The sequence below is a fragment of the Acanthopagrus latus genome, chromosome 5 (genome assembly GCF_904848185.1).
Source record: "Acanthopagrus latus isolate v.2019 chromosome 5, fAcaLat1.1, whole genome shotgun sequence".
Classification (NCBI taxonomy): domain Eukaryota; kingdom Metazoa; phylum Chordata; class Actinopteri; order Spariformes; family Sparidae; genus Acanthopagrus; species Acanthopagrus latus.
In genome coordinates, this window is record NC_051043.1 from 15,981,642 (window position 1) to 16,005,656 (window position 24,015).

At 40.5% G+C, this 24,015-nt stretch overlaps 2 protein-coding genes across 3 annotated transcripts; one reads left to right on the plus strand and one right to left on the minus strand.

The window, feature by feature from the left end:
* Positions 1-410: 410 nt before the first annotated feature.
* On the minus strand, positions 411-15,773 carry LOC119019874 (SEC14-like protein 2). 2 transcript variants are annotated; one of them, XM_037098816.1, is made up of 12 exons: positions 15,457-15,773; positions 13,751-13,826; positions 10,331-10,374; positions 9,023-9,085; positions 8,680-8,868; positions 8,177-8,272; positions 8,011-8,071; positions 7,779-7,862; positions 7,563-7,669; positions 2,774-2,913; positions 2,403-2,572; positions 411-2,300 (listed from the first exon to the last, which is right to left on the minus strand). In XM_037098816.1, exons 1-12 carry the CDS (start codon positions 15,508-15,510, stop codon positions 2,149-2,151), a joined length of 1,236 nt encoding a protein of 411 aa, XP_036954711.1. In that variant the 5' UTR covers positions 15,511-15,773; the 3' UTR covers positions 411-2,148. The 2 variants fall into 2 exon arrangements, with proteins under 2 accessions (XP_036954711.1, XP_036954712.1); XM_037098817.1 differs by lacking the exon at positions 15,457-15,773 and adding an exon at positions 9,430-9,487 and having other exon boundaries at positions 13,751-13,809.
* Positions 15,774-17,081: 1,308 nt separating this feature from the next.
* On the plus strand, positions 17,082-24,003 carry rnf215 (ring finger protein 215). The gene is made up of 10 exons (XM_037098415.1): positions 17,082-17,495; positions 18,075-18,227; positions 18,323-18,394; positions 18,525-18,610; positions 19,464-19,518; positions 19,638-19,742; positions 20,186-20,302; positions 20,799-20,942; positions 21,058-21,160; positions 22,449-24,003. Exons 1-10 carry the CDS (start codon positions 17,262-17,264, stop codon positions 22,469-22,471), a joined length of 1,092 nt encoding a protein of 363 aa, XP_036954310.1. The 5' UTR covers positions 17,082-17,261; the 3' UTR covers positions 22,472-24,003.
* Positions 24,004-24,015: the final 12 nt, after the last annotated feature.

The window sequence follows — 24,015 nt, forward strand, 5'->3', positions numbered from 1 at the left end:
CTATTTCATCAGTCTTTTTTTTGTTTTGTTTTTTTTATCTCATGATTATTAAGATATTAACTCAAACTCTGCAGGTGGCCACAAACTCAAACAAATACTAATTTCCCCTAAGTCTGTTTTGCTAACTCATTAGCTATGTTGTGAATATATATTGTGCTGGTAATCGATAGGCAAGGCTTAAAAACCTTAGCGTAATGCTTCTATCGGTCACCACACACACACACACACACACACACACACACGCACACACACACACACATTAATATCTTCAATAATCAAAACACGGCAACAGAATGTCTCTCATTGACATATGCTGCATGTCCTGATGAATCAAAGCTCTGACAGTTAATATAGGACAGAGAGGTTGAAGAGACGTTTCATTCAAAACAAATTTAAACAAAACACATTCATCTGGGACAGAATTTTTCAACAGATTTATTTACTTCTATTGTAACTGTTTCAAGTTTATGTCATCTTCATCACATGTGAAAAGATCTTTATCAACACCAGACAGCATAATGATGACAGCAGGCTGTTTCACTCATACTTATCGTGCTTTCACAGAAGTTGCTCAATATTGTTGCAAAACAAATAGGAAAATAACTTCCTTCATCCTGACTATCAGCCTCAGTCTACATTCAATAATTGTCTGGTGTGAGTAACATACTTTATATTCACTGCAAATGAGTTGACATGACTATTATTATTAACTTCAACACTTGTTACTTAAATACTGAATATTTGTGAAAATTGGAAAATCCTTGCCTATGTAAAATGACAGTTGTTGCAACCCATTGACATTTCCTGAACATAAATTTGGACATGAGGAAATAAATATTTAAAGACATGTAATCTGAATACAACAAGAGGAAAGAGACAACCATGAGAGGCACATCCACTGAGTAATGGATGTCAATGGGGCTTTAAAACTGAACTTTTTTTATAACAAATTATTTCATGTGTATCCTCTGTTTTATACATAGAGGATTAAAAAATCTGTCACTATGCTACTTTTAAAGTGTGGTGGCTTACTTTACAGATCATACAACTGAAGCAGGCGGTGGTAGCACCAACATGACTCATTTGGTGCCTATTTGAAACATGTTTACATGAGAGACATATACAGACATAAAATCGGAAAATGTCAACACATAAGTGAGGATAGTCCGCCACTGTGCATTTAATGTGCATTTTAATCCCATACCATTGACAGATAACATTTTTTATTCCACACTTCTTCCTTGGCCCCTTCTTTACCCTCAGTGCAACTCAGCCACTAACAGTTTGGCTGGGTATTTTTGGTGCGTTATGTTAGTGTCAGCTAATGAAGCCTCAACTTCATTTGACTTCTCCAGATGTGGCTCAAACCTGACTCATGTGACATCACTTGAGGCAATTTCCCAGACTCCCAATCCGACTAGTATGTGAGTGGATGTGAAAAATGTCTTACTCAGTTGCCTATACAAGCCTGTGGGTCATTTGTTTTAGTTGTTTAATCCTCCTGGACTGTGGATGTCTTCTTGAAGGACGTGACTTCATGAACCTCCCTGAGTACCTTGTCAGTTTCTCTCTATGTAGCTAACGCTAGCTTTGAAATGGAGTCCGCCAACATAAACAAAAGACCAGTTTCCAGCACAACACTGAAGTTCCACAGAGTTCCTTTAACATCTGTGTCCAGGGGTCCTCATGTCTGAAACATGTCAACCAAACATTAAATGTTGAGCAACACCATGTGGCCAGAAGTATGTGGACACCACATGTGGACACTATTGAACATCTCGTGGCAAAAACTCGACACCTTTCGATTTAGGCTCTCCGCTGGATGTTGGAACCTGGCTGCAGGGAGTTGTCTTATATATCGCTGTATGTTATAGCATTCATATTTCTACAACTATTTAGACTCCTCGGACAAAAAGTGCACAAAATATGTCGACATACTTTTGGCCATGTTTCCAAATGGAATAAGTCATCCTTAGAAATGATTCAGTGGTCAAACCATCAGATCTTTACTTGAGTCAAATACTTTTACATCTTTGCTTTCTGGCAGCATGTTGGTTCCTGTTCAAGTCTCTCAAGCTGTGCTTACTAGTCGCAGCTAACATTACAGATCTCACAACATGGAAGTGGCACATTGTGTCAGCATCCTGGTTATGATTGGCTGCTGCCCTCAGCTTGCACATGGTTTTTGGACCCCCCGTTGGTTTGTGGGGACTTTAAGTGGTCGGGGAGCAGGACCTCAACGGAGAAGCTGATTCTTTTTGCCTGGAAAATGCTGTAAGTGTTGTCAAATCTAAGAACATCTGTGGAAGACAAACAAAAACAGAATATTTAACATGTGGCTGGATTCGAGCTCATGCTACATACTGAGCATGAGTCTATACTGAGAGCTGTAGGTTACTCACAGACTCCTGGGTGCTCACAGGTCAGTGATCCATCCTCGGGCACTAAGTGGGCGTTGTAGCGTTGGCTGGGCACGACTTCCTGCATCTGAGCTGCCTTCTTCCATTCGCCCTTTTTAGCCTTCAGAAACACCCCAAAACCAATGTCGGCACTCTCAGTGGCAAACTGCCATCTGACCAGATTAAAAAAAAGTTTTTAAAATGAATCAAACTTTGCTTTTATAAATTTCAATAAATCAAATTCATTGCAAAAAGCCACAAAAACTACATTACTATTTGATATGTTTCTGTTAGTGTGCTTGGGCTACTGAGATTAGTGGTGAAACGACTGGTAGTTAAATAAACCTTTAGAAAACTTGTGGTGCAGCACTGACCTGAGAACACAGCCTGGGAGCAGGATGTCATATTCCAGCTGTTGGGAGGAACCTCGACTGACGCTCAAACACTGCTCGTAGTCCACCTTAACATGGTCCCGCACATAGTAGGAGGGGGGAACTGGGCCGACGTGGTTTATCTGCAGCCGAGACCATGCATGAACAGAGTTAGGATACAGGTGTCAAAAAGATTCAAATATGAAATGTTGAAAGTTTGAGGGTAGGAGAAACGGGGAAAGAGCCATCACTTACTGTGACTTTGTGACACTGTCTGAGTGCTTGTTATTTTACAGGTTTTGCACAAAAGGGAGAAAACGTTTCTCTATTTCCACTTTTCATTTTATTCACATAAATAAAATAAATATAAGACAAATCATCTTCTGTGGTTTTCCTGCACTGCACAATGCAGCACACGACTCAACCAACAGAGGGCAGTGATGTGGACAAGTTTAATCCAGAGCGTAAATTAAATCTTACATTGTGTAAACTACAGAGGACAGACACACATACAATAAAGAAAATGTATGAACAGCCTGTCAGTTGTCCAGAATAATTTCCTAGAAACACCTGTCTGGGATATGAACATTATTATAAGGAAAGTCAAACTCATCTGAAACCACAAAATCTAAAAACACATTAGAGAGCAAAACTTCATCTGGCATCTCCTCATTTTTCAATTATTTTACATTAACTGTGCAGAGATTTGACTGGAGGAGGAAAAGTGTGAGAAAAAAACAAAATGCAAAATGTATAAGGCTCAGAAGTTTCCATCATATGACATTAAAGGTGCAATACGTAAGAATTTTGGTTTAAAACACTCAAAAATCAACTAATATTTTCAACAGAATGTGAAAAAATAAGTTTTGACATTATCTCGAGGACATATATGTATTGCGTTGCAGAGATACCTACTGAAGTTAGCATGCCAGTTTTCTACCTCAACATGTGACGGTCCTATAGAAAACAACACCAACAGTGTACCAGTGCTCCAAGCTCCCAGTCAGCTAATACAAGTGCTAGCTGCACGGTTATCTGTTAGCAGCAGTTAGCTGCTACACTGGTGTTATGCTGCCCCCTATTGTTTTGCAGTATGAATTCTATAGGTGGGCAATTCTTACATATTGCACCTTTAACAGCTCAGAAAGTGTAAAAACAACAAATCAAATTTCTCTAAATCAAACTCTCGCGATGAAATAATAGCTGACTATAATGAGCCGTAATAATGCAGAAAATGCACACACAAACTGGATCAGCGTTTCTTTAAACTATACCGAAATGTTTTATTTACATACAATTTGTACACAATTGTATGCTATAAGTGATTTATTTAAGTCCCATATATGATGCCAAATTCACAAAGGAATAGTTCAGCATTTTGGGGGATTCACACATTACCTTAGCATGGAGACTGGAAACAAGGGTAAAGTAACTAGCTAGCCAGGTAGTGACAAAACTACCAACAAACCAAAGTATGAAGATGATGAATTGTAGGAGGAGATATGGCCGTAGTTACTTCCTGACTAACAGGCTAGCTGTTTCCACCCACTGACAGTCTTTATGGTAAGCTAAGCCAGTTATCACCACAGAGTTAGCTTCATCTTTATTGTACAGACATTATAGTGGTGTCAATCTTCTCATCTAATTCTTGTACTTCCTAAAATGTCAAACTATTCCTTTAATTAGATAACTTGGCTCCTATGACCTAATCAAAATAATACAGTACAATGTCAAGAACACACAGCTAGCTAACTAAAAGAAGTGTATTTAAAAAAAACAAGGTAGAAAAAAGAAAACACTCTGAGCCTGAGCATGATAACTCCTTGAATCTTGAACGTAGCCGAAATGAATTTCTCTCTTCCTGTTCCTCATCTTTCCTGGGCCCAATTATTTATCTACAGAAATAGCGACAAACTCACAGTCAGTCTGGGGTATTATCTATAAACGTGACTATTTGAGCTTTTCTTCGTGCTTGCTGCTCGATACTACGCTGCTCACTAAAGCATCCTCAGGTTTGACTGCAGCTCTTGTGCGGAGGCCGTTTCTATGCAGCAAAGCAGGGTTGAAGCATGGATGAAGAGTATTTCTTGCGTCACTGAGCAATTCATTTCTTCTTTGTAATTTTCTTGTTGATTGTCTCTAATCGCAGGAAGATTTCCTCTGTCGTTGCCTGTTATAGTTCACATAGCACACCATCTGCTTCAGTTCAAAACCACAATCTGCATCCTCTATGCATCAGTTCCTTGTTACATTCAGTGGTCAAAATGGCCACGGCTTGCTAAGAGATTTGTCGAGGGCAGGATGAAAACTTATAAAAACTTACAAATAAATCTTACCCATTACATTTCTTTACAAAAATAAAGAACTAAATCTACATTAATTACAAAGACTGCCAAGATCAAGATCAATGCCAATCAATCATTACCTCCTCTTCCCCCAACAGACTTGAAATTCAAATCATAATTAATTTAGTTTTTTTTCTCTTTAACCCTTAAGAAACACACTTGATGTTTCCTTTGTTTGTGTTTGTTTAGATGTCATCATTAACATTTAGCAGCAAACAGTGACTAATGGCATCCTGACCAGAGAATATAGTCACACTTCCTGTGTCTGTTGTGATCCAAGCTTTTCCCAAGGATGATAGTTAATTAGCTGTTAATATGAATTTGTTTTGCTAATGGTGAAATTGCTAGATGTTGCTGAATGTTACATATAGCACCTTTAAGCGTGCTCTTTTTTATTATACACTCATTCTTCATATACTTCATTCTATTATTATTCTAAAATGTGCATTTTGTTTCCTTTATTGTTTTTAGTTTTATTACAGCCTGAGTTTACCTCATAGTATAATCAAATATTAATCTTTTATTGCATCTCTTTCTAATTTTCTATTTGGCCTTTTGATTTCAATAAAGACCAAAAATATCATCCATACAGATGACGCCCAATGCACTCTGACTGAATTTATCTATGCACCCATATTTATAGCTAAATAATCTGTGTGCTCATGGTGACTTTTAATCATTAACCCATGTTTGGTTTATGTTTGTTTAACACACTCGATGTGGATGGTGAAAGGAGAAATGAATGTCAAGCTTCTCCACCTGTATGCATGTGATGCACTATCCCTAGATGGTGAGAAAGATTTCTTTTGTTTCCGCCCGTACATGTAAAAGACTTGTTTTACTTGTGGCGACACACATTGTCTGCATCGTGTCTAGTGAAGTTTAACCAGATGTCCGAGCCCATTTTCATCAGGGCAGGGTCTCTGTATCTGTGTCAGCTGTATTGATTCATCCTGCTGTGGACAGCCGGTCCAGAATAGCCCTTGCATTGTCACTGACCTGCTCGTTCATGTGTAACGGGAGCCTTCCTGTTCTGGTGTTAGCAGCATTTTATGATCCAGTGTTTTGGAAAACATCTTTTTCTATCATTTTCACTTTGTGGCCTGGAGGGTGATATTGAATTTTCCCCCTCCCATCTGTTTTTCAGGTGGTGCTCCCGTAAAAACATAGTTTGCCAGTCAAATTTCAGGTGCGTGGTATGCATATTAGCCAGCCGGTCTATCAGCAGAGCAAAGCTGTAAGCTGCCAAACTAAATGTGCACAGGATGCAAACCAGTGTAAGAACTACAGGGCAGGACTCCCAACTCTATGAAAACAAAGTCCATATATGTAAGTAGTACAAAGCAAGCAGACTGCAGTGGCTGTGATTGTACAGGAGGGCTGATCGGCTGCTGCTGGAAACAGACTTGTCTCTGTTGCAGGACTTTTGTCTATGTTGCCTCATAGCTTGTTCCTCAAAACAACCGTCCACAGAGCTGGGTAATAATAACTGTACATTGACCTTTGGTGTAACTGTTTTGTAACAATAAAATCATCATCTTCTTTGACTGAGGTGAGTGATTCCTTCCGAAACTGTTACATAGTTTATCGCATTGAAGATTAGTTTTATCACATTATGCAATTTTCATTGACATTTATCAGTACCAGATAATTATCTTTGTTTGTATGGCGACAATGATTTCAACCATACCAGATCAGTTTCATGTCTGTGGCTTTTACTGCTGAGTGGAGTCAGTCAAAGAAATATCTAACTACATCTAACTGTTCTAACTGTGAAGGTTACTGTCTTTAATCTTTTATTTATTTATTTATTTATTTTTTATCAGTCTCATTATCAACATCTGCACTTTTACCTTTTTACACTGTTAAATGTATCCTGTTTTAACCTGCATTCTTCCTTTACTCCTACCTCCAGGTTTCCAAGTTTAATGATTCTGATTTAAATAAAAATAGTATTAGTCTAAGCATTCAGCAATTAGACACTTAATGCAATCAGTGAAAAAGTGTAACCATAAAATGATAGCTGTCATTAACAGGGCAAACTTTACAGTTTATCAGTCACATCAGACTGAAAAGGGGAATCAGTTTCTACAAAGAGGAACTTAAAACCCTCAGATATTTATTGATGTCATTGACGTCACCTGTCACGTGCTGAAAAGTGATTCAAAGGCTCCATATCAACATAAAAATGGTTTGATGGAGGTCAACTAGACTTTACCAGAGCGTTTCCTGGAAAATTCTTGTTTATTTATCAGGTTTGGTCTTCAGTTTTATTAATTACCTCAGAAACAAGTTGTTTCAGCCCACCTACAATGAATAGAAGGGAATATATATTGATGAATCTGCAACAGAGACTTGTCTCTTCCAACTCATCATCAGCCTGCCTCAGTACCAAAAACACACATCAGCCTTGGGTGTGGAGTTTGGCCTGTCAGTCACTGACTCACCCTGGTCCGACAGCGAGGATCTCCATCAGGATCTGTCAGTTTGCCCCCGTATATCGCCGGCAGCTCCTCTGCATCGATGTACTTCAGTAAAACCTCCTGCCAGTTAGCTGTCAGACCAGAGATATAACAGCACTCGTGTCATCAGGGAGTTAAAGCGTTTTGATTGGATTGAATTTGGATATTTGGGTGAAATGTGACAAAGGTATGGTGTCTCACCCCCGAGGATATGGATCTTTTGTCTTGTGTTCTCACTCAGAAAGTGCTTGACGAGGTTGTAGGCCACAGGAAAGAGTTTTGGGGCTACAAGAGAAAAAATTAAAAGCATTACAAAAACATAAACGAGCAATGGCAGAAAGTCTGGTCAGCATATAATGATAAAAAGAACAAAGACAAATGATAACAAATAATTTGTTTACTGAAACACACTTTGGAGGATGAACAAATTCACCTTTGATGACAAACAGCCTTTTCAAGCCTTCTGGGTAGTTGTCTTCAAACATCTGGAGGATCTGGTGACACACAGAAACATTATTTGGAGATGTCAACCAACCTAATAGTCTGCTCCGCGTCTTAGCTGAGCGACATCTGTGATTAAACTGTATGTGTCTTTGTACCTCGCCATATGTTTCTATAGCAGGCTTCCATAAGTGTTTTAGACCCAAGCCTTCAACATCATAGACCATGGTGATTGACTCCACGTTCGTCCCAAGCTGGTTGAAAACAGAGACAAAAAGGCAGGAAAACTTCATCTGTGAGACCATGAAAAGGTTTATATATTGTTCTATATACAAAGTGGCAGAGCAGGCTGGCCATTAATGGTAGGGTTGATGACTGATTCTTGGATCCATAATATGTTCTCAATGTGAACTGATTTCTGATTGACTTCCATTTGTTTTTCGGAGGCTGAATGATCAATACCAAAGTGTCTTCCTGTACTGGTTGAATGAGACACACCACTTCTTAAGTATTATTATACGTGTATATATGTATGTGTGTGTAGTACACATTCGTAGTATTATTATACTACATCTCTGCCTAAGACAATCCACCAGTATAAAGTGTAAACCAGACGACTGGATCTCCGTCCTATCAAATGTTGTGTCTGCTCGCCTCTCACCCTCTCTGACTGCAGGTTACACTCCTTCTGCAGGACCTCACAGTCTCTGATCTTGGACTTGATGAAGTCTTGCTTGGAGGCAGACAGGAAGAGGCCTTTAGGGTCCACAGGTCCGATGACATCGTACCAGATGGGACTGCCCTCACGGTCGTAACCGCACATCCCACCTGAGAGATACTTTTCTATCACCTGCAAACAGCAGTCATATTAGATGTCAAACCACTGACTTTCTTCGGTCACATACAGCATTATTTGTCAAGAGGAGAATTCAGAGGAATTTTTTTTTTTTTGATTAGAGTGAACCTACAGTAAAATATGGTTTATAAGGCGGACTTCTGTTTACCTCTGGTGGACGCCAGTCGGTGACTATCGTGTCTACTTTCATGTGTTTCCTGAACTCCAAATGCTGGAAGAAAAGATGCGTGCATGTTAATCATTTGATTAACAATATACATTAAGTAGGACAACATTCAAACTTGTTTTTTACTTCCTCTGTGAGGAACACAGAGCTTGTAGTAGCAGATCCGCCCAAGCATGATCTAGTGATTTAAGTGGATTATGAGGTTTCAGACAGTAGGCTAGGTGATGTGAAGCGAGCCCCGTCAGCAGGAGGAGGATCAGTTATGTAGCGGTGTGGAAACAGAAACATGCCACCACATGATCACAAGCACAAGCACCACCATCCACCAACTGACGGGAAAGAAATGAAAGAACATTTTAAGGTGTAATTATCTCTAGATTTAGAGATACCTGTGTGGCGAGGGTGTAGTCCAACTACATTGGAAGCAAATTAGTTTGACGAGGTTTGCTTAAGAATGAGAGCAACACAGTAAATGTTATTGCTTACCACATAGTTTGACTCACTGTTAGATTATTAGATTCTTTCATTATGTAGAAATTGGCATTTTGTGCAATTCAGCGCCCCCCCCACAGTTTTTTAGTGCAACACTAATGCCGTTGATATTGCTCCCAGGTCTGTAACAGCTTGTCAGACGTAATGTAGGTGCTGACTACAAACAAAACTCCTTACGTTGCCACAATGTTATGTGCTGAAAACTTGAGGTAAACATGTAACGCGGTGATCCTTCGCTTTCACTAAAGTGACATAGTGCAGAAACAAGTGATAGCTGTGACAGAGACACCTTTAACCCCGTTACAAGACACTGAACCATCAACACAATTATTTGAAGCTGAAAAAGTTACATCGCGCTGCTTTAAAAAGCAGTTTGTGTGGCTAAATCAATACGTTAACGCTTTGTCTGTCCGTTTGCGTCCGTCTGCCCCCTAGTGGACAGAAATCAGCCTGTGCAGCTTTAAGTGAGGTGGTTGTAAATCGTATTCTTGTCATCTTAAGTAATCATTTAATCCATGTTATCTATATCTTGTATCCCCAGGCTGCCGTGATGACTCAGTCTTACCACAGTGAACTTTTACAACACAGCCCCTTTGTAATCTGTACTGAGCTGATGGGCTGAACGGTCTTTCCTGGTGCTAATTGCACTTTCACAAGCAATACCTATTAGTCACAGAAAAGGGGAGGTTGGTTGTTGTACCTTGATTTTCACTCTCACTACATGATTTGTAAAATATTGCATTTCTACAAGAGAATGACACATGGAGAGACGACATAATCTTCTGCTGAACGAGTTACCTTTCGCAGCATGGCCTCCGACTTCTGGATATTGAAGTTTCTGGCTGAAAAAGAAAAAAAGAAGGATGATAAATATGGACATCCATCACCCATTAGTGTTAAAAATCAAATAACATTTCACCAGAATGCATCTATTCATGGACAAGAGGTTCATGCTCATTACATTCGAGAGAAGGCACACAGCTCTATGTTTGACATCACGGCAACTCACACCCAAAAAATCTAGATGGATAAATAGCGCTACAGTCAGACGAAAAACGTGTATTTTTGATTTTGGCATGAACTGGCCCTTTAAACTCTTTTGAAAGGCTAAAACAGGTCAATCATTCAGACAGGAGAGCAGAGGGGGAGGTGCTGGGGAGATTTTGGAAATCTGACTGATTTTAGATCCAAAAGAGAAAATGCAATACCAATAACTACAAATAAAAGCAAGGTTTGAAGCTCATTGTTTAAGTTTAAGGTTTTAGGTAAGTAGTGAATCCTACTGGAGCCTGTCCTGTCCTGTCCTGGCTGTCGTTTGAGCCTTCAACATTACGTCAGAGTCTTAGACAGCCAACAGAACAGGTGTCAATGGAAGCAAACAGTCGTACACTAAAATGTGGTCTTGTGTGCCAACAATTACGCAAGAGATCCTCAAAGGTTTCTGTTCCATCCAAGCATCATACCATAACATGCCTCATACCTGTCACATTAATCAAAAGCTAACACCAAGTATAAAATATGTGAGAATCTCTTAAACTGTAGCCTTTTTACTGATGACCTCTGGGAATAAACTTGTATAACCTCCTCCTCTTTAACACGGTCAGTATTAAAACCACTGTGTCAGTATGACGCTCCAGGAGAGAGTCGACACGCAGTCCTACGCTGTCTAATAAGCTGCATCTAAGGTGATTAGCTCTGCTGCTGACAGTCTGGTGGAAAAGAACAACAGTTCTGCTGCTGCCTAGAAGTGAGACTTACAACTTACCCCAACAGTGGATTACACCGCACCTAATGCCCCATCCTGGCACCTTAACTAGGACATCGAGGGACTTAAAATTGCAAAAGCACAAAGCAGATTCTGGCTCACGACCAGGCCGTGTATCATTTTGAATTACTAGTAAGTGTTGTGCTCCGAGCGCCTCCGGCTGCTGGGTAATTACGGGGATTTTGCAACTCTTAACGACGAACATGCAGAGCCTCGGATGGCGCCAAGGGTGGCTCTCCTGCTGCTTCCCAACATAGGAACGTTCATTATTTCTGATTTTAAAAATGCCAGGTGATTCTGTGAGTGTGAGTGAAACAATCTCGGGGTGCAGAACAGGACAGTGCTACGTTTTTTAAGGTGATGTCAGAGTCAGTGTTCCTCTTCAGATCGCTGACCGAACAGCGATGGTTTATGGTCTGAAATAACGTTATCTCGAGCTGTGATAGAGGCTCCTGGTACGAGCACAACCCTCTCAGCTCATTGTCTGATAACAGCTGATGATATTGATGAGAATAAAATGGGATAGGAGGGACTTTGTGACCATGTTGTGGTCTGTTAATACATCACTTTAAAAGCCCCACTGTAAGAGGAGAAGACTCCTGTTTTAAACGAGTCTGGTGAAGGCATTATCCTCAGCTAATCAGTTGTAAACAAAACAAAAAGAGGACAGTACAAATATCATTTTTTTAGGCCCCATAGGTAGCTAAAGAAGCTGAAAACAGCTAAAATCCCTGAACATTTCTATAGCTGTAGAGAGAACATAAGCCAAAGTCAGTTGAAGGAGCCCGTTTGTCATCACAACAGTGAGACTGAGACAGTCAGAGTCACAGTCTACTCATGTGACTTGTGGCTGAAACTGGACAGCGACGTTCAGAAGTTTCTGTCTGTTTCACTGAACTCTGGAACAAGGTGCAACTCCAGAGTGATACTTTGTCTTCACATACTGCAGTACAACTGATAAACTGACCGGACTGTCATCTACCAACTGGCTCCTTTATCTGTTAAGGTGGAGCTCCTCAGAGATAAAAACTGCTCCGCTCCGAGAAAAACTTGCAGCTTGGTTGGAAGAAGAGGATCTGGATCTTTCACAGTTTATTGCTTTCATTTCCAGGAATACAGCGCATATGTCACGATATTTTATGTACTTCATTTCCTCTGTCAGCTAGTCTAAAAGCAGTTCCTGAAATCTTTTATGTCTTTGGTGTTACAAGCAGTTCTTTCGTGGACAAAATGCAGCTACACTACAAGAAGAGTTGGATTGTATATCTCTTGAAAAAAAAGACCTCCATTTTACTGTGTGTAAACTGGTCAATTCTAACTTTTTTAAAACAAGCCAGTCAGGCTCCATTCTCTGATTCTGTTACGAGGTCAATCATTAGCGCTCACTGTGTTCCGCCTCGGGCCATTTGCTTTCACTCAATGAACTAGACTGAGCTATCCTCACTCTTCCCACAGCTTGAATGGGATCATCTTTACATTCATATTAAGAGGGAAATAACTTGCATCATTCAGAGCGTATGCAAACGGGCCAAACAGACCCTCATTGTCCGTGTTTGGAGCTGTGGCGCTAATCTTTCTGAGGGGCGTTTGGCAACGGCCATTTAGCGAGACTTCGTTAAAGAGGACAACGCGCCTCCTGGCTCCTGTTGCGAAACGACTTCGGAGGGAAACGCGGCGGCAGAGTGTCTCCTGGCAGATGGGCTGTCGTCCATCGTAGTGCACCTTTAATGCGATTAGCCCTGGATTAGCCAGATACACCGAGTGCTAGACCTCTGCTCCAGGACTAATCAGCACAAGGGCTCCTCAAATCAATGCTTCCCATTTCTTCATGCGTCTGAGCATGAAACCCCCGGCGTGGGTTTGTACAGGGCTCACCAAGTCACAAGACTACTGCCACATTGAATTCAGTTCACTACCTATTGTATTGTTGATCCTGGCCATAGTATGAAAAAAACAGAAAATTTTTCACATGCAGTATCCACCAGTGTTTCCTGAAAGGCAGCAACCACATACAAAAATACATTTCTTAATAAAATGAAAACCTTTTAATAACTTTTTTGAGGCTTTTTGTGAGGACACTGAATTCTCTGACTTTTCAGGACCTGCAGTCAGAAAAGCAGTGCTCCTGGTTTGGTTTGGTTTATCCCTGCTCAATAGGAACCTTCTTTTTTCAGCCTCGTGCACAATCGTGACAATCACACCACTTTCTCAACCACCGCTAATAGGGATGCTTACATCATCGTTTCATGTAATAAACCACTGCAGCCTCAGCTTATTGCACAAGCAGAACAGCCCCATCACATTTCACCCTTTAATATGAGTGAATGAAGGCTAATTATCACAAATTTACCATTACGGTGAGGGATTACGTGAGAAATCTAGATTACGCTTTTTCTGAGAGTACCAGCTGTGGTAAGGTCAAAGGAGCAGGTGCATCATGATTTTCAACTCACCTCTGAGCCAGCGTAACAGGAAGTGGTCATGCTGTGCGGGAAGTTGAGGAAGAATGTCTTGTATCCTCTCTCGAAACTGTGGCCAGAGGAAGGAGAGAAGAAGAGACACGTGATCGACAAGTTTTCAAGGAACGTCTTTAACTAGTATGTTTTAGTTCTGACCCTGGAGGTGAATAACAGTCTTGAAGATTACAGTACTTTTCTTTGTTGGAAGGTATTTATAGTTTCACTCATTCATTTCGGATTAGTAGATTTCAATTCCCAGTCCCGCTGAAACTTGTGACTCGGTGACTAATTGTTTTACACACTTTAATGCCAACGTTCAGCAATGACTATCTGTAAACATGTTTTACATGGGCACAAAAACAGCGAGGACACCCGACGTGCGTTAGAATATTCTAGGGGGACATGGCCAAATGTATGTGGACACCTGAGCGAAAATATTTTGTCTTGACTGATCTATCTTTTGGCTTGTAAAATGTGAGAAAGGAGCTCATAAATAAAGGTTTAAAAAGCACTTCATTTGCTGATATAACAGCCATTCTGGTTTTCTCCCAAGAACATTGGTGAGATATTGTGAAGCAAAGCCTGGAACTCGAGCAACAGTCAAATTTATCCCAAAGGTGTTGGATGAGGTTGAAGTTTGGGCTCTGTGCAGGACAGTCAAGCTCTCACCCACCCCAAACTGGGAGAACCAAAGTTAAAATAAAACGTGGCACTAACAATGAACATTTGAGTTTCACTGAAAGAAATCTGAGCCACAAAAACAAAATACAGCGAATGAAAACAAAGCATGTCAAGAAACTTTGTGTGACATATATTTCTACTCACCAGAAATCAATTATTGTTTCAGGAACACTGTGCTTTGCTTAGCGCTGACTGATATAAAACTGGAGCATATTTCTATTGGGATGTTAGAACTAGAGCTTCACAAATGAATCAATATATCAATTAGTTGACTGAGGTAAAAGTAATCAACAATTTTGATTATGTGTTGATCATCTAAATCGACAAAAGTGCCAAAATCTCGCTGGTTCGAATCTCCTGACGATTTCCTTACATCACAGTAAACTATAATATCTTTGGGTTTGGGCTCGGACACAATCAGAAATTTGAGGACATCATGTTGAATATTGTCACTTATAATTAAAGTATGACTACACCCCCCCTCCCACTCACTTCTCACTGGCATTTCCTGGAAAACATATCTGAGAAAGCACTTATTTACAAAGCATTCATATTTTTTACCCATGTTTTGCATAACGGTCATAGGGTGTGAAAAATAACAGGGGAGGGTTGAGAGCTGCAGCATCCAACTGACTGATCATTTTGATAACTGATGAATCATTTTAGTCACTTTTTCAAATAAAGATAGCGAATATTTGCTTCTTCCAGCTACTCAAATATCAGGTGGTGATGCTTCTCTTTGTCATGTATGATAGAAATTGAACATTTTGGGGTTTTTGGTCTGTTGGTCCAGCAAAACAACACACTGAAATAGATAATCTTGGCCTTTGGGATATCTATAGTCTCTTTATTAATTAATTTATTTATGTATTTTACATTTTAAAGACACAAGGATTAAAAAATGATATGCATATTATTACGTATTTTTCTTTTTTTCATTTTTCATTACTTGGCAAGATAAGCAGTTATGTACAATGGCTGGTAACTGATCTATAAACTATAAATAAATGAGCACTTACCTGCTCTAGTGCTTCAGCCTGTTTAGGACTGAGGTCTCCTACTCTTCCGCTCATGACTGCGACCACAAGATGCGAGATAAGGATAGAGCTGCTTCAAAGTCAGATTAACAGACGGAGAGACAGAAACAGAAACAGCACCGTCACCGTTAACCGTGACAGGCGGATTTCGGTCTCTGACGCCTCCCAGTGATGCTCATCCACGGCTTCAGTGGCCAGTTATCCTCGCTGTCAGCTGCCCGCAGCTGAAGAGGCGGCTAGGGGAAGAAAAAATGTAAACAGGAGCGTCGCACCGCCTGTTCAAGATCCAGCCCAACCAGCTGACTGGGCCAAAGATCAGAGAAAATGACAGGAGGATAACTCGCTTCAAGAAAGTGGAGCGAGGCAGGAGCCACCTTTGCCAAGCCTGCTCACGTTCGACTCGCGTCACCATTTTTACAGACTTTAACCAATATTTGTGGAAAAAAGGGGAGATGTGCCATTCATAAAAACTGCATGTGAATCTACTAATTTAAAGGCTGAAAAAGTTTGTCATTTTAACTGAGACACACAAAAAGAAAGAAAGAAAAAACTAAAACACAGCACACATGAAGATTTGAGCACATAGAGGTCAGCGTCTAAGAAATATAAACCCCAGTGTATAGAGACGTAGGTATGGTTGAAATCACAATATTAATAAGGATATTTTCGTATATCGATTGGCTATATTTAGACATAAGTATATAGATCAAAGAAAACGTACCAAATGTCTGCAGGGCCACATACAGGGTCATCACCGGGATGTTCAAAGCACCGAACATCTGAATAATGAACTTTGACAACAGAGATCTGATAAATGTTAGAAAGACGATTTGAAACATGTTAATTTCCTTTCTTTGTTTTTTTTTGGGGGGGGGATTCAGATTAAAACTCATGATGATGTGTGTTTTTGAACACAAAAAATGTGGCAAAGGAGCTGGGTCATGATGTTTCTTTTCTTTTCTTTTCTTTTCTTTTCTTTTCTTTTTTCTTGTGAGTGATTCCTCTCCAATTACATGGAATATACAATCTTTGGTAGTAATCCGTAAACCTCGAAAGTACGCACATACACACACAAAATATACTAATAACTGTATGCTTGTTTTTTTTTTTCCTTCTGCGATTTAGTTATACAAATCATTCAGGCTACTATTACTATTGCTCAAATTTTTGTCAATTTTATTAAATACTTGATGACACGATGACGTCACACCGCGCAGGTGCAGAGTGACTTTCAGAGCTCATTCACACAAAATGTTGAAATACGGCAATGAAAATAAACTACCCCCTGTGTTAACAGACGTGAAACATCGGTCTGAGGGTTTTATATAGCACTCCAGCTGTACTTATTGTAGCCGTTTGGCACGGCTTCAAAGCAAAGAAGGAAGTATGAGGATGTAACCTCTTGACATGCGACCTTCCTCTCTGGTTGTATAACCTCAATATTCACAACATTGTAAATAAACGGGAGAAGCTTGACATTTACGGAAACGATTTTTAAAATTTCAGTACGGGGTGAAGTCATGGGTGAAGTTGTATAAAAAATATCTTGTTCAGTTCAATTCCAACCGGTTAGCTGCCTTGTATACGTGGATACAAGATAGTAATCCCCACCCTTCTTCCGGTAGGAGCCGGAAGCTATCCTTCGCTTGTTTACATTCTCCGAGGGGTCTAGCTAACTGGCGAGCAAAACCCCTAGCAGCTTTTCCAAAACAATGGGTAACAGGTGATTGGGCTTGTGTGTTTAGAGCAGTTTTCAGCTGTAGTTTCGCTCTGTGGTTCCTCGGGACATGGCTACAGCTCGCTACTGGTGCTTTCTCCGCGTAACGCTACCGCTCCTCTTGCTGCGGTGGCAGGGGCTGCTGGTCGCGGCGGAGCAGGTCGCTGTGGTGGAGGTGTTCCTGGAGCAGCGGCCCGGTGTCAGCGCAGTGCTGCAGGGGGAGGTGGTGGAGTCCAGCAAGGGCAGCAAGAGCTCCGAGCACCGGGACGAGGACCAAGAGGAGCTGGAGGGAGAGTTGGTACTGGTGAGTCGGACAGAGGGGTGTGATTCCAGTTTACATTTGTACGTTGTTTTCCGTACCGTTAAACAAATAAATAGGAAATTTGTGTGAAAACGGGAGATATGAGACTTAAGGAAAGTACCAGAGGCTTTCCGGGTTATCATGACACAGGTCATTTAATCATCAGAGCCAAAACACCTCTATATACTGTGTCATAAGTGAATCAACCTTAAATTGAACATTTGATACATACATGCATGTTGGTCATTACACTTTTGGAGTGATTTTAAAGGGACACTATGTAGTTTTGGAGAATATATTTAAAACTTGTAATTTTAGTATTTACAATATAGATAATACAAATTTATCTTGTCCATAACTGAATAAACACCTTGTTCTCAGAGGAAAATAAGATCCCCAGAACACTGTTTGAAGCTAGAAAAATTGCAGGGTCCGCCACATACAAACAAAGTAAAACGGTGCAAAATTGTGTTGTCCTTTTAAGGTCAATTTGTTTATTTAGTCATGAAAATGAAGAGATTGTTTATTTAATTTGTTTAGGTATAAAACATCAGTCAATGAATATCTTTCTCCCCTCCTCAGGTTCAGGATGAGGAGACACAGGTGAGAGGAGAGAAAAGTCAGGGCGACACCAAAGAGCAGGAGCTGTGGATCGGGGTGGTGCCTGTCGAGATGGATGACAGCAAAGCCACAACCGGCAATCAGGAGTCCTTTGCCGATGCAGTGGTCAATAAAGTAAGAAGCTGAATTTATTGTATTTATGTAGGGAATTTTGTTCATTCTGGTATAGACTTGGGCATGAAACTAAACATGCAACCTCTCTTATGAAGATGAAGCGAGCACTGGTCCTCGGAGCATCTGCGCTCATCATCTTGGCTCTCAACCAAAACACCGTCAGTGAGGTAAATCTGCACACACTCAATATCCAACCGGGGCCCTTTTTCTTGGACCCAAAGTTGAGGCTGAAAATGAAAGCTCACAAGACACTTGTGGTGTATTTATAACCTAAAAACCTGGTTCTTTCTGGTGTAGATGGATCTGTCTCAGGTGCTCTCAAAGCCCATCATTGTGATCCAGACGTCTGAAAATGTCACCAAGCTGATCGGAGCTCTGCTCAGGTACAGAACACCCTATTGGGGTCACGCGCACCTCTACTTGATATCACTGAAATGTTGCAAAATACAGTTTCTATGTGAATTAGGTAACTTATGACATGTAATGCTTCCTCAGTTTGAGGCTGTTGGCAGAGATTAGACAGTGCTTTCACATACAAGCAATCTATGATAGTAATTGAACTAAACCAGTTTTAACAATCTGCAACCTCAGTACTATATGGATAGTGTCCATATTGTATTGACAAAGTCAGCTTTATTTAGACAGATTATTTTTCCTGTTTACCTTTTCATTGATCTGATTTGATTTCCTGATTGAAATGATCAAATAGTTAATGTTGGTTGGAGAAGTTTGTATGAGCATATGATCACTGATGAAGGAAAAGCATTGTTATTCATTCATTCATTCATTTATCTAGGCTTATAAAATTGTCAAAAGTATTGAAACCTCACTACTTTTTTGATACCATGTCCGCATTCGGACATGGTATCAATATCTACATTCAGAATTTCCAGTGGCTGCACAGATTTTAACATTATTACAAATGTGTTATGTGTTCAGTGACTCTTTCTGTACCATCACTGAGCGCAGTTATGAATTTAAACAAGACCTATTTATCTTGCCATGTACTCTAGGGAGACAAACAGTGCCACACAAAGACATTCGATGCAGATACACTTCTGCATGAGCCTACCAAAAATATAGATGAAAATAAACACCACCAAACTCCCACATTGTTTTGTAGTATTTTCTGTCACTTTCCTTAATGTGGATATTCACAGTATCCAGGTTAGAGTGTGTGTCCATGTAGTGATGGAGGATCTTTGTTCTCACTGAATGACTGTTGTCTCGCTACAGGGGTCTTCAAGCGACAGCAAAAATCACATACAGGACGATCCTGCAGGACAACCTGGTGAGCTCCTCAATCTATCAGCTGACAGTGTGTTTCTCAGTTGTTAGCACCCTCCAGTGGTGTTTGAGTGATGGCAGGCTGAGCTGACAGTGAGCACATGCTGCTGTGTGTTGGGGCAGGGTGCCACGCTCACGCTGTGGTCCAGCTGCGGTCGATCGAGAGGAGGTCGCTACGGCGAGTGGCAGGGGGTCATCTGCACGGGAGAGACCAACTCTCAGGTCCAGGTGGGGGAGCAGAATGAACACATCATTGTCCCTGTTGAAACCTTTTCTTTAAAGTTGCTGTAAGACAAGCTACTGCATGTGGGAAGCTGTAGAAAGCTTTGATGAATTCTGAAGACGTGTGAGAAGACATCTGAGACATCAGATCTCTGGAGCCCACTGCTCATCCTCTCGAAATAACCCTTTTAGCAATAAACATACAACAAAATCACTATTATCACTTCAATTGTCTCATTTATCAGTGTTTATTTTGATTATTACAATATTACAAAAGCCAGTATTTAAACTGCTTGCACTGCAAATAGTCTAAATGTATTTTCTAAGTCTCAGAAGATCATTTGCATTTTCTCGTTTTCACTTCTGCCGGAAGCCTTTTCTGAGTTGCACAGAGTACGGTATTACAGAGGGGAAACAGATGACGTGACTCTGCCCTGTCTGTTTGTTAGAAGTACCTGCAGCAGCTGTGGGACACCGTCCTCCTGGTGGCTCTCATCCTCAGCACTGGAGTCATCGTTCAGGCTCGCTGGCAGTACCAGGGCCACCAGCTGAATGACGACATGGAGGTACTTACAGGTCTTTACTGCTGACATTAATCACATGTTGTTCTTTGATTTTGGTGGGCAGTTTTCACTTTTGCAAACATATCATTGGCAAGGCTGCACTGCAGTTGTTGTTTCTTTTCTCTTATCAGCAGATATAGGTAATGATAAAGATGCATTGGTTGGGTTGCATTTATTGTATGCCTGTTCTCACAACTATTTTTCTCTGTTGTCTCCTGTGTTGTAGCCCCATTTAAAAAAATGTTTGCATCTTTTCACTGCATGGACTGCTCAGTTCTACAAAAAGACCGTATCTCCAGCATTGTAATACTTCTTTAATAGTAGCTTCAAGAAAATCTGTAAAAAGAAAATGTTGCACAAATTAAAGTATCACGTCCTCCATAAGAAGAACTTGTCCTCTATGTATTCCCTCTGTCTTTTATTGTATAGTTATTGTGTCCGTGTGAGGAAAACACAGCCAAACATGTTGCTTGATGTTCTGCTGTGTTGCATTCTTCAGCTCCTACCTAAACAGGATGTCCTCAAGAGAATGTCGTCCCTCAAGACCAAAACATATCGTCAGCCCAAACCGTGGTGTGACCCGTCCCAACAGGTCGAGACAGACAACTGTGCTGTCTGTCTGGAGCCCTTCAACAACAACCAGGTCAGACAATACACCCACACCCTCTTACCTGATATTTTAAGGATTTAGAAAAATTAGAAATGCAGGTGATTGTGCAGCAGCTTTTAAGAAAACTGTTGGTGTGTTTCCCTCTCAGTGTCTGCGGGTGCTGCCGTGTCATCACGAGTACCACAGGGATTGCGTCGACCCATGGCTGCTGCTACAGCACACCTGTCCCCTGTGCAAACGCAGCATCCTCAGTGAGTTCCCGTCACAGCATCAGGCCCAGTTTCACAACACTGTCTGTTGTGTTTGACTTGTGCAGGTTTTTAAACAGTCAATTAACAGCAGGCGGCAATGCAAGTGTTCTAGGCTCGCTCTGGTTGAAACTTCTCAGCCCCCGTCACTGATGGATGTGGTCAGAAATATGCTTTTTTTGCACTAATCACACACACCAGTGATGTCACCATGTCCCGGGTACACCTGTGCATTACTGCAACAAGGTGAGATGTTAAATCATTTGAGGCCAGCATAAACAAGTGTTTCAGGGTGTTATGTTCCTCCGTAAATGCCAACATCAAGAGTTCTGTGTTATAGCTCTGTTGTATCTGTATGAGGTAGCTTCATGCAAATGTTTTAATCATAGATATCCCTTATTTACATCAAGGCCATTTAGGAGAGATGCTTGCTTCAGAAATGTAATAGTGTACTTTCACAGACTTAAGCACTTTAGCACTGACTCTTATGACTGTAAAATTAAACCGTATAGCAGGTGTAATATAGACACTTCTTTGTACAAAGTTTGTGTTGATCAAAGTCTGAGCCTCATAAGACCTTCTTCCTTTTACTTCAGTTCTTCTTTATTTGACCTGGTAAAAGTTTTGAAATTTAAACAGGGGTGAAGGTGTGATATATAAGAATTTGGCCCCTCTGGAATTCATACTCCAAACAGATTGACGGGTACATACCACCATAAAGTTGTTGTTTTTTTTTCTCAAACAAATAGCCTAGCAAACTTATTAACACTGTCAGTAATATTGCACAATTAGCTAATTAGCTACTTATAAGCTAGTGCAAAACTAACAATAGCAACTGGTGCTCACCAGTCCAGAAGAAACATGTGCCAATGTGAGCTGGATATCAAGCTTATTTAACTGAATATCTCTGCAAAACAATGCATGTATTTGATATAATATCAAAACTGGTATTTCTTCACATTCTGTAGATACTTTTAGGTTATATTTGAATGTTTTAAAGTAAAACTTGGGTCCTTTAAGATTATTTCAATGAATCTGTAAATCTTTTTGCTCGTTCTTGAATCACAAAATGTCAGATGTTGTCAGAACAGTTTAAATCCAAAGATATTTAGTTATATTAGACTCTAAAAAAAGTACTGAAATGATAAATTGATGACTCCGTAGCTGTTCACCTCTATAAAATCAGCTTTCCACTGATGGGTTTAAAAAAAACCCTCTATTTTCTGCTGAAAATATTCAGTTATTGTTCCTGCTCTTGATTCAAATGATTCTCTTTTCCAACCCTCTCCAGGCAGCGTCTGCAGGGACAGTTAACGATCACCTCACCTCCGCTGCTGCCACCATCGCAGCAGTCCTGGGAATCAAGTCTCTTCTCTTCCTCGGTGACACTCCGGTTGCCGTTTTTTTCCCCCCACTGACCTCAAGCTCCCTCCTTCCCGAGGTGGATCGTGGGAGCAAATACAAACATTTTACAGCAACTAGCTGTCCGTCTGGACTGTGGAGCAGTCCATTTTTGACGTCTGACCCTCGGGTGAGCGCAGTGGGTCTCACAGACATGCAGTTGTAGTTTAAAGTACTTTACCGGTACTGTTGTGTGTGAACAGTACTTCTTCCTGGGATCATGTTACTGTACAATTGTTGAAATATGTGTTTGTATGTGTGATGTACACAAGTGACGATTTGGCTCGTGAGGGAGTTCGTGCTCAACGTGACTCTTCACATAAACACCTTCTGCTCTGTGTTGGTGCAAACAGCAGAAGAACAATACAGAGAGAATCTGCGAGTCAGTAGTAGCTGCATGGACATTCAGTGCTTTATGGTTTTTAGCATGGAGTCCAAATGATGTCAGTAACTCACTTATTAAGTGGACTAACAAGAGTTTAAACGTGACAGATTTCATCTATTGTCCAAACGTCTACTTTGCTCTTACGTGTTAGTAGTAGAGGTTCTGTAGTTGTACTTCAGTAGTTCCTGTGCTACAGTCGGTAGCAGACGTTGAAAAGGTGTTTGCACTTGTCCTTTACATGCCTTATGACTTCACTGCAGAGTGAGAGAAACCCAAACCACAAACACGCTTCCTGAATTATGCTTTAAAACTTGAACCGTGTATGTTACAGTAGGTCATTTAGTTGCACCGTTTTAAAAGATAACCGATAGGAGATGTTAGACAGGTAGGTTGGTAGACATTTTGTAGAAGCCCGCTCAGCTGTTACTTGTCATTTTCCATTTTCATTGTGAAGAGGTCAAAATCAGTTCTGCCCAAATGTAGGTTCTGACATCAAACTCAAACAGACATAACTATCTTAACAGAAGTTCATCTCATACATTATGTTAAAAGCATGTCATTACTCCTACCACGTATAGCTGCACAGTTAAATCCTAATGAATGCTTTACGGTATTGTACTTGAACACAACATCTTGAATCTGCTGCAGCTAGGGTCTAACTTCAGTGTTATTTAAAAGATTAGTTCCACACTTTTGGTAATGTTTATCTACCTTGTTGAGAGTTAGATTACAACACTCTTTTCTGTAAATATGGAGTTGTAGCTGGTGCTTCTCAGTGTAGCGTTGCATAAAGACTGAAAACAGGCAGAAACAGCAAGCCTGCCAGCACCTCTAAAGCTCACAGATTACTGTGTTGTAATTTGTTTGTTTCATTTGTACTAATACCAAAGTGTAACACTGACAAGTTGTGGCTTTAATGGGGCTATGTGCTGATCTATTTCTTGACTAACTTCCTGAAGTCTCCACTGGTACAGACATGAGTAGTGATAATAATCTTCTCACCTAACTTGTCAAGGAAAAAAAAACATGATTCTCAAAATGTTAAACCATCTCGTAAAGATCTAAGACATTG

Coding starts and splice junctions, on each gene's coding strand:
- LOC119019874 (XM_037098816.1), bottom strand. CDS start 15,510: ATGAGCGGAAGAGTAGGAGACCTCAGTCCTAAACAGGCTGAAGCACTA. Junction 8,072..8,176: donor CTATAGAAACATATGGCGAG/GTACAAAGACAC, acceptor GTGTGTCACCAG/ATCCTCCAGATGTTTGAAGA. Junction 2,573..2,773: donor CTCCCAGGCTGTGTTCTCAG/GTCAGTGCTGCA, acceptor TAATCTGGTCAG/ATGGCAGTTTGCCACTGAGA.
- rnf215 (XM_037098415.1), top strand. CDS start 17,262: ATGGCTACAGCTCGCTACTGGTGCTTTCTCCGCGTAACGCTACCGCTC. Junction 17,496..18,074: donor TGGAGGGAGAGTTGGTACTG/GTGAGTCGGACA, acceptor TCCCCTCCTCAG/GTTCAGGATGAGGAGACACA. Junction 20,943..21,057: donor AGCCCTTCAACAACAACCAG/GTCAGACAATAC, acceptor TTTCCCTCTCAG/TGTCTGCGGGTGCTGCCGTG.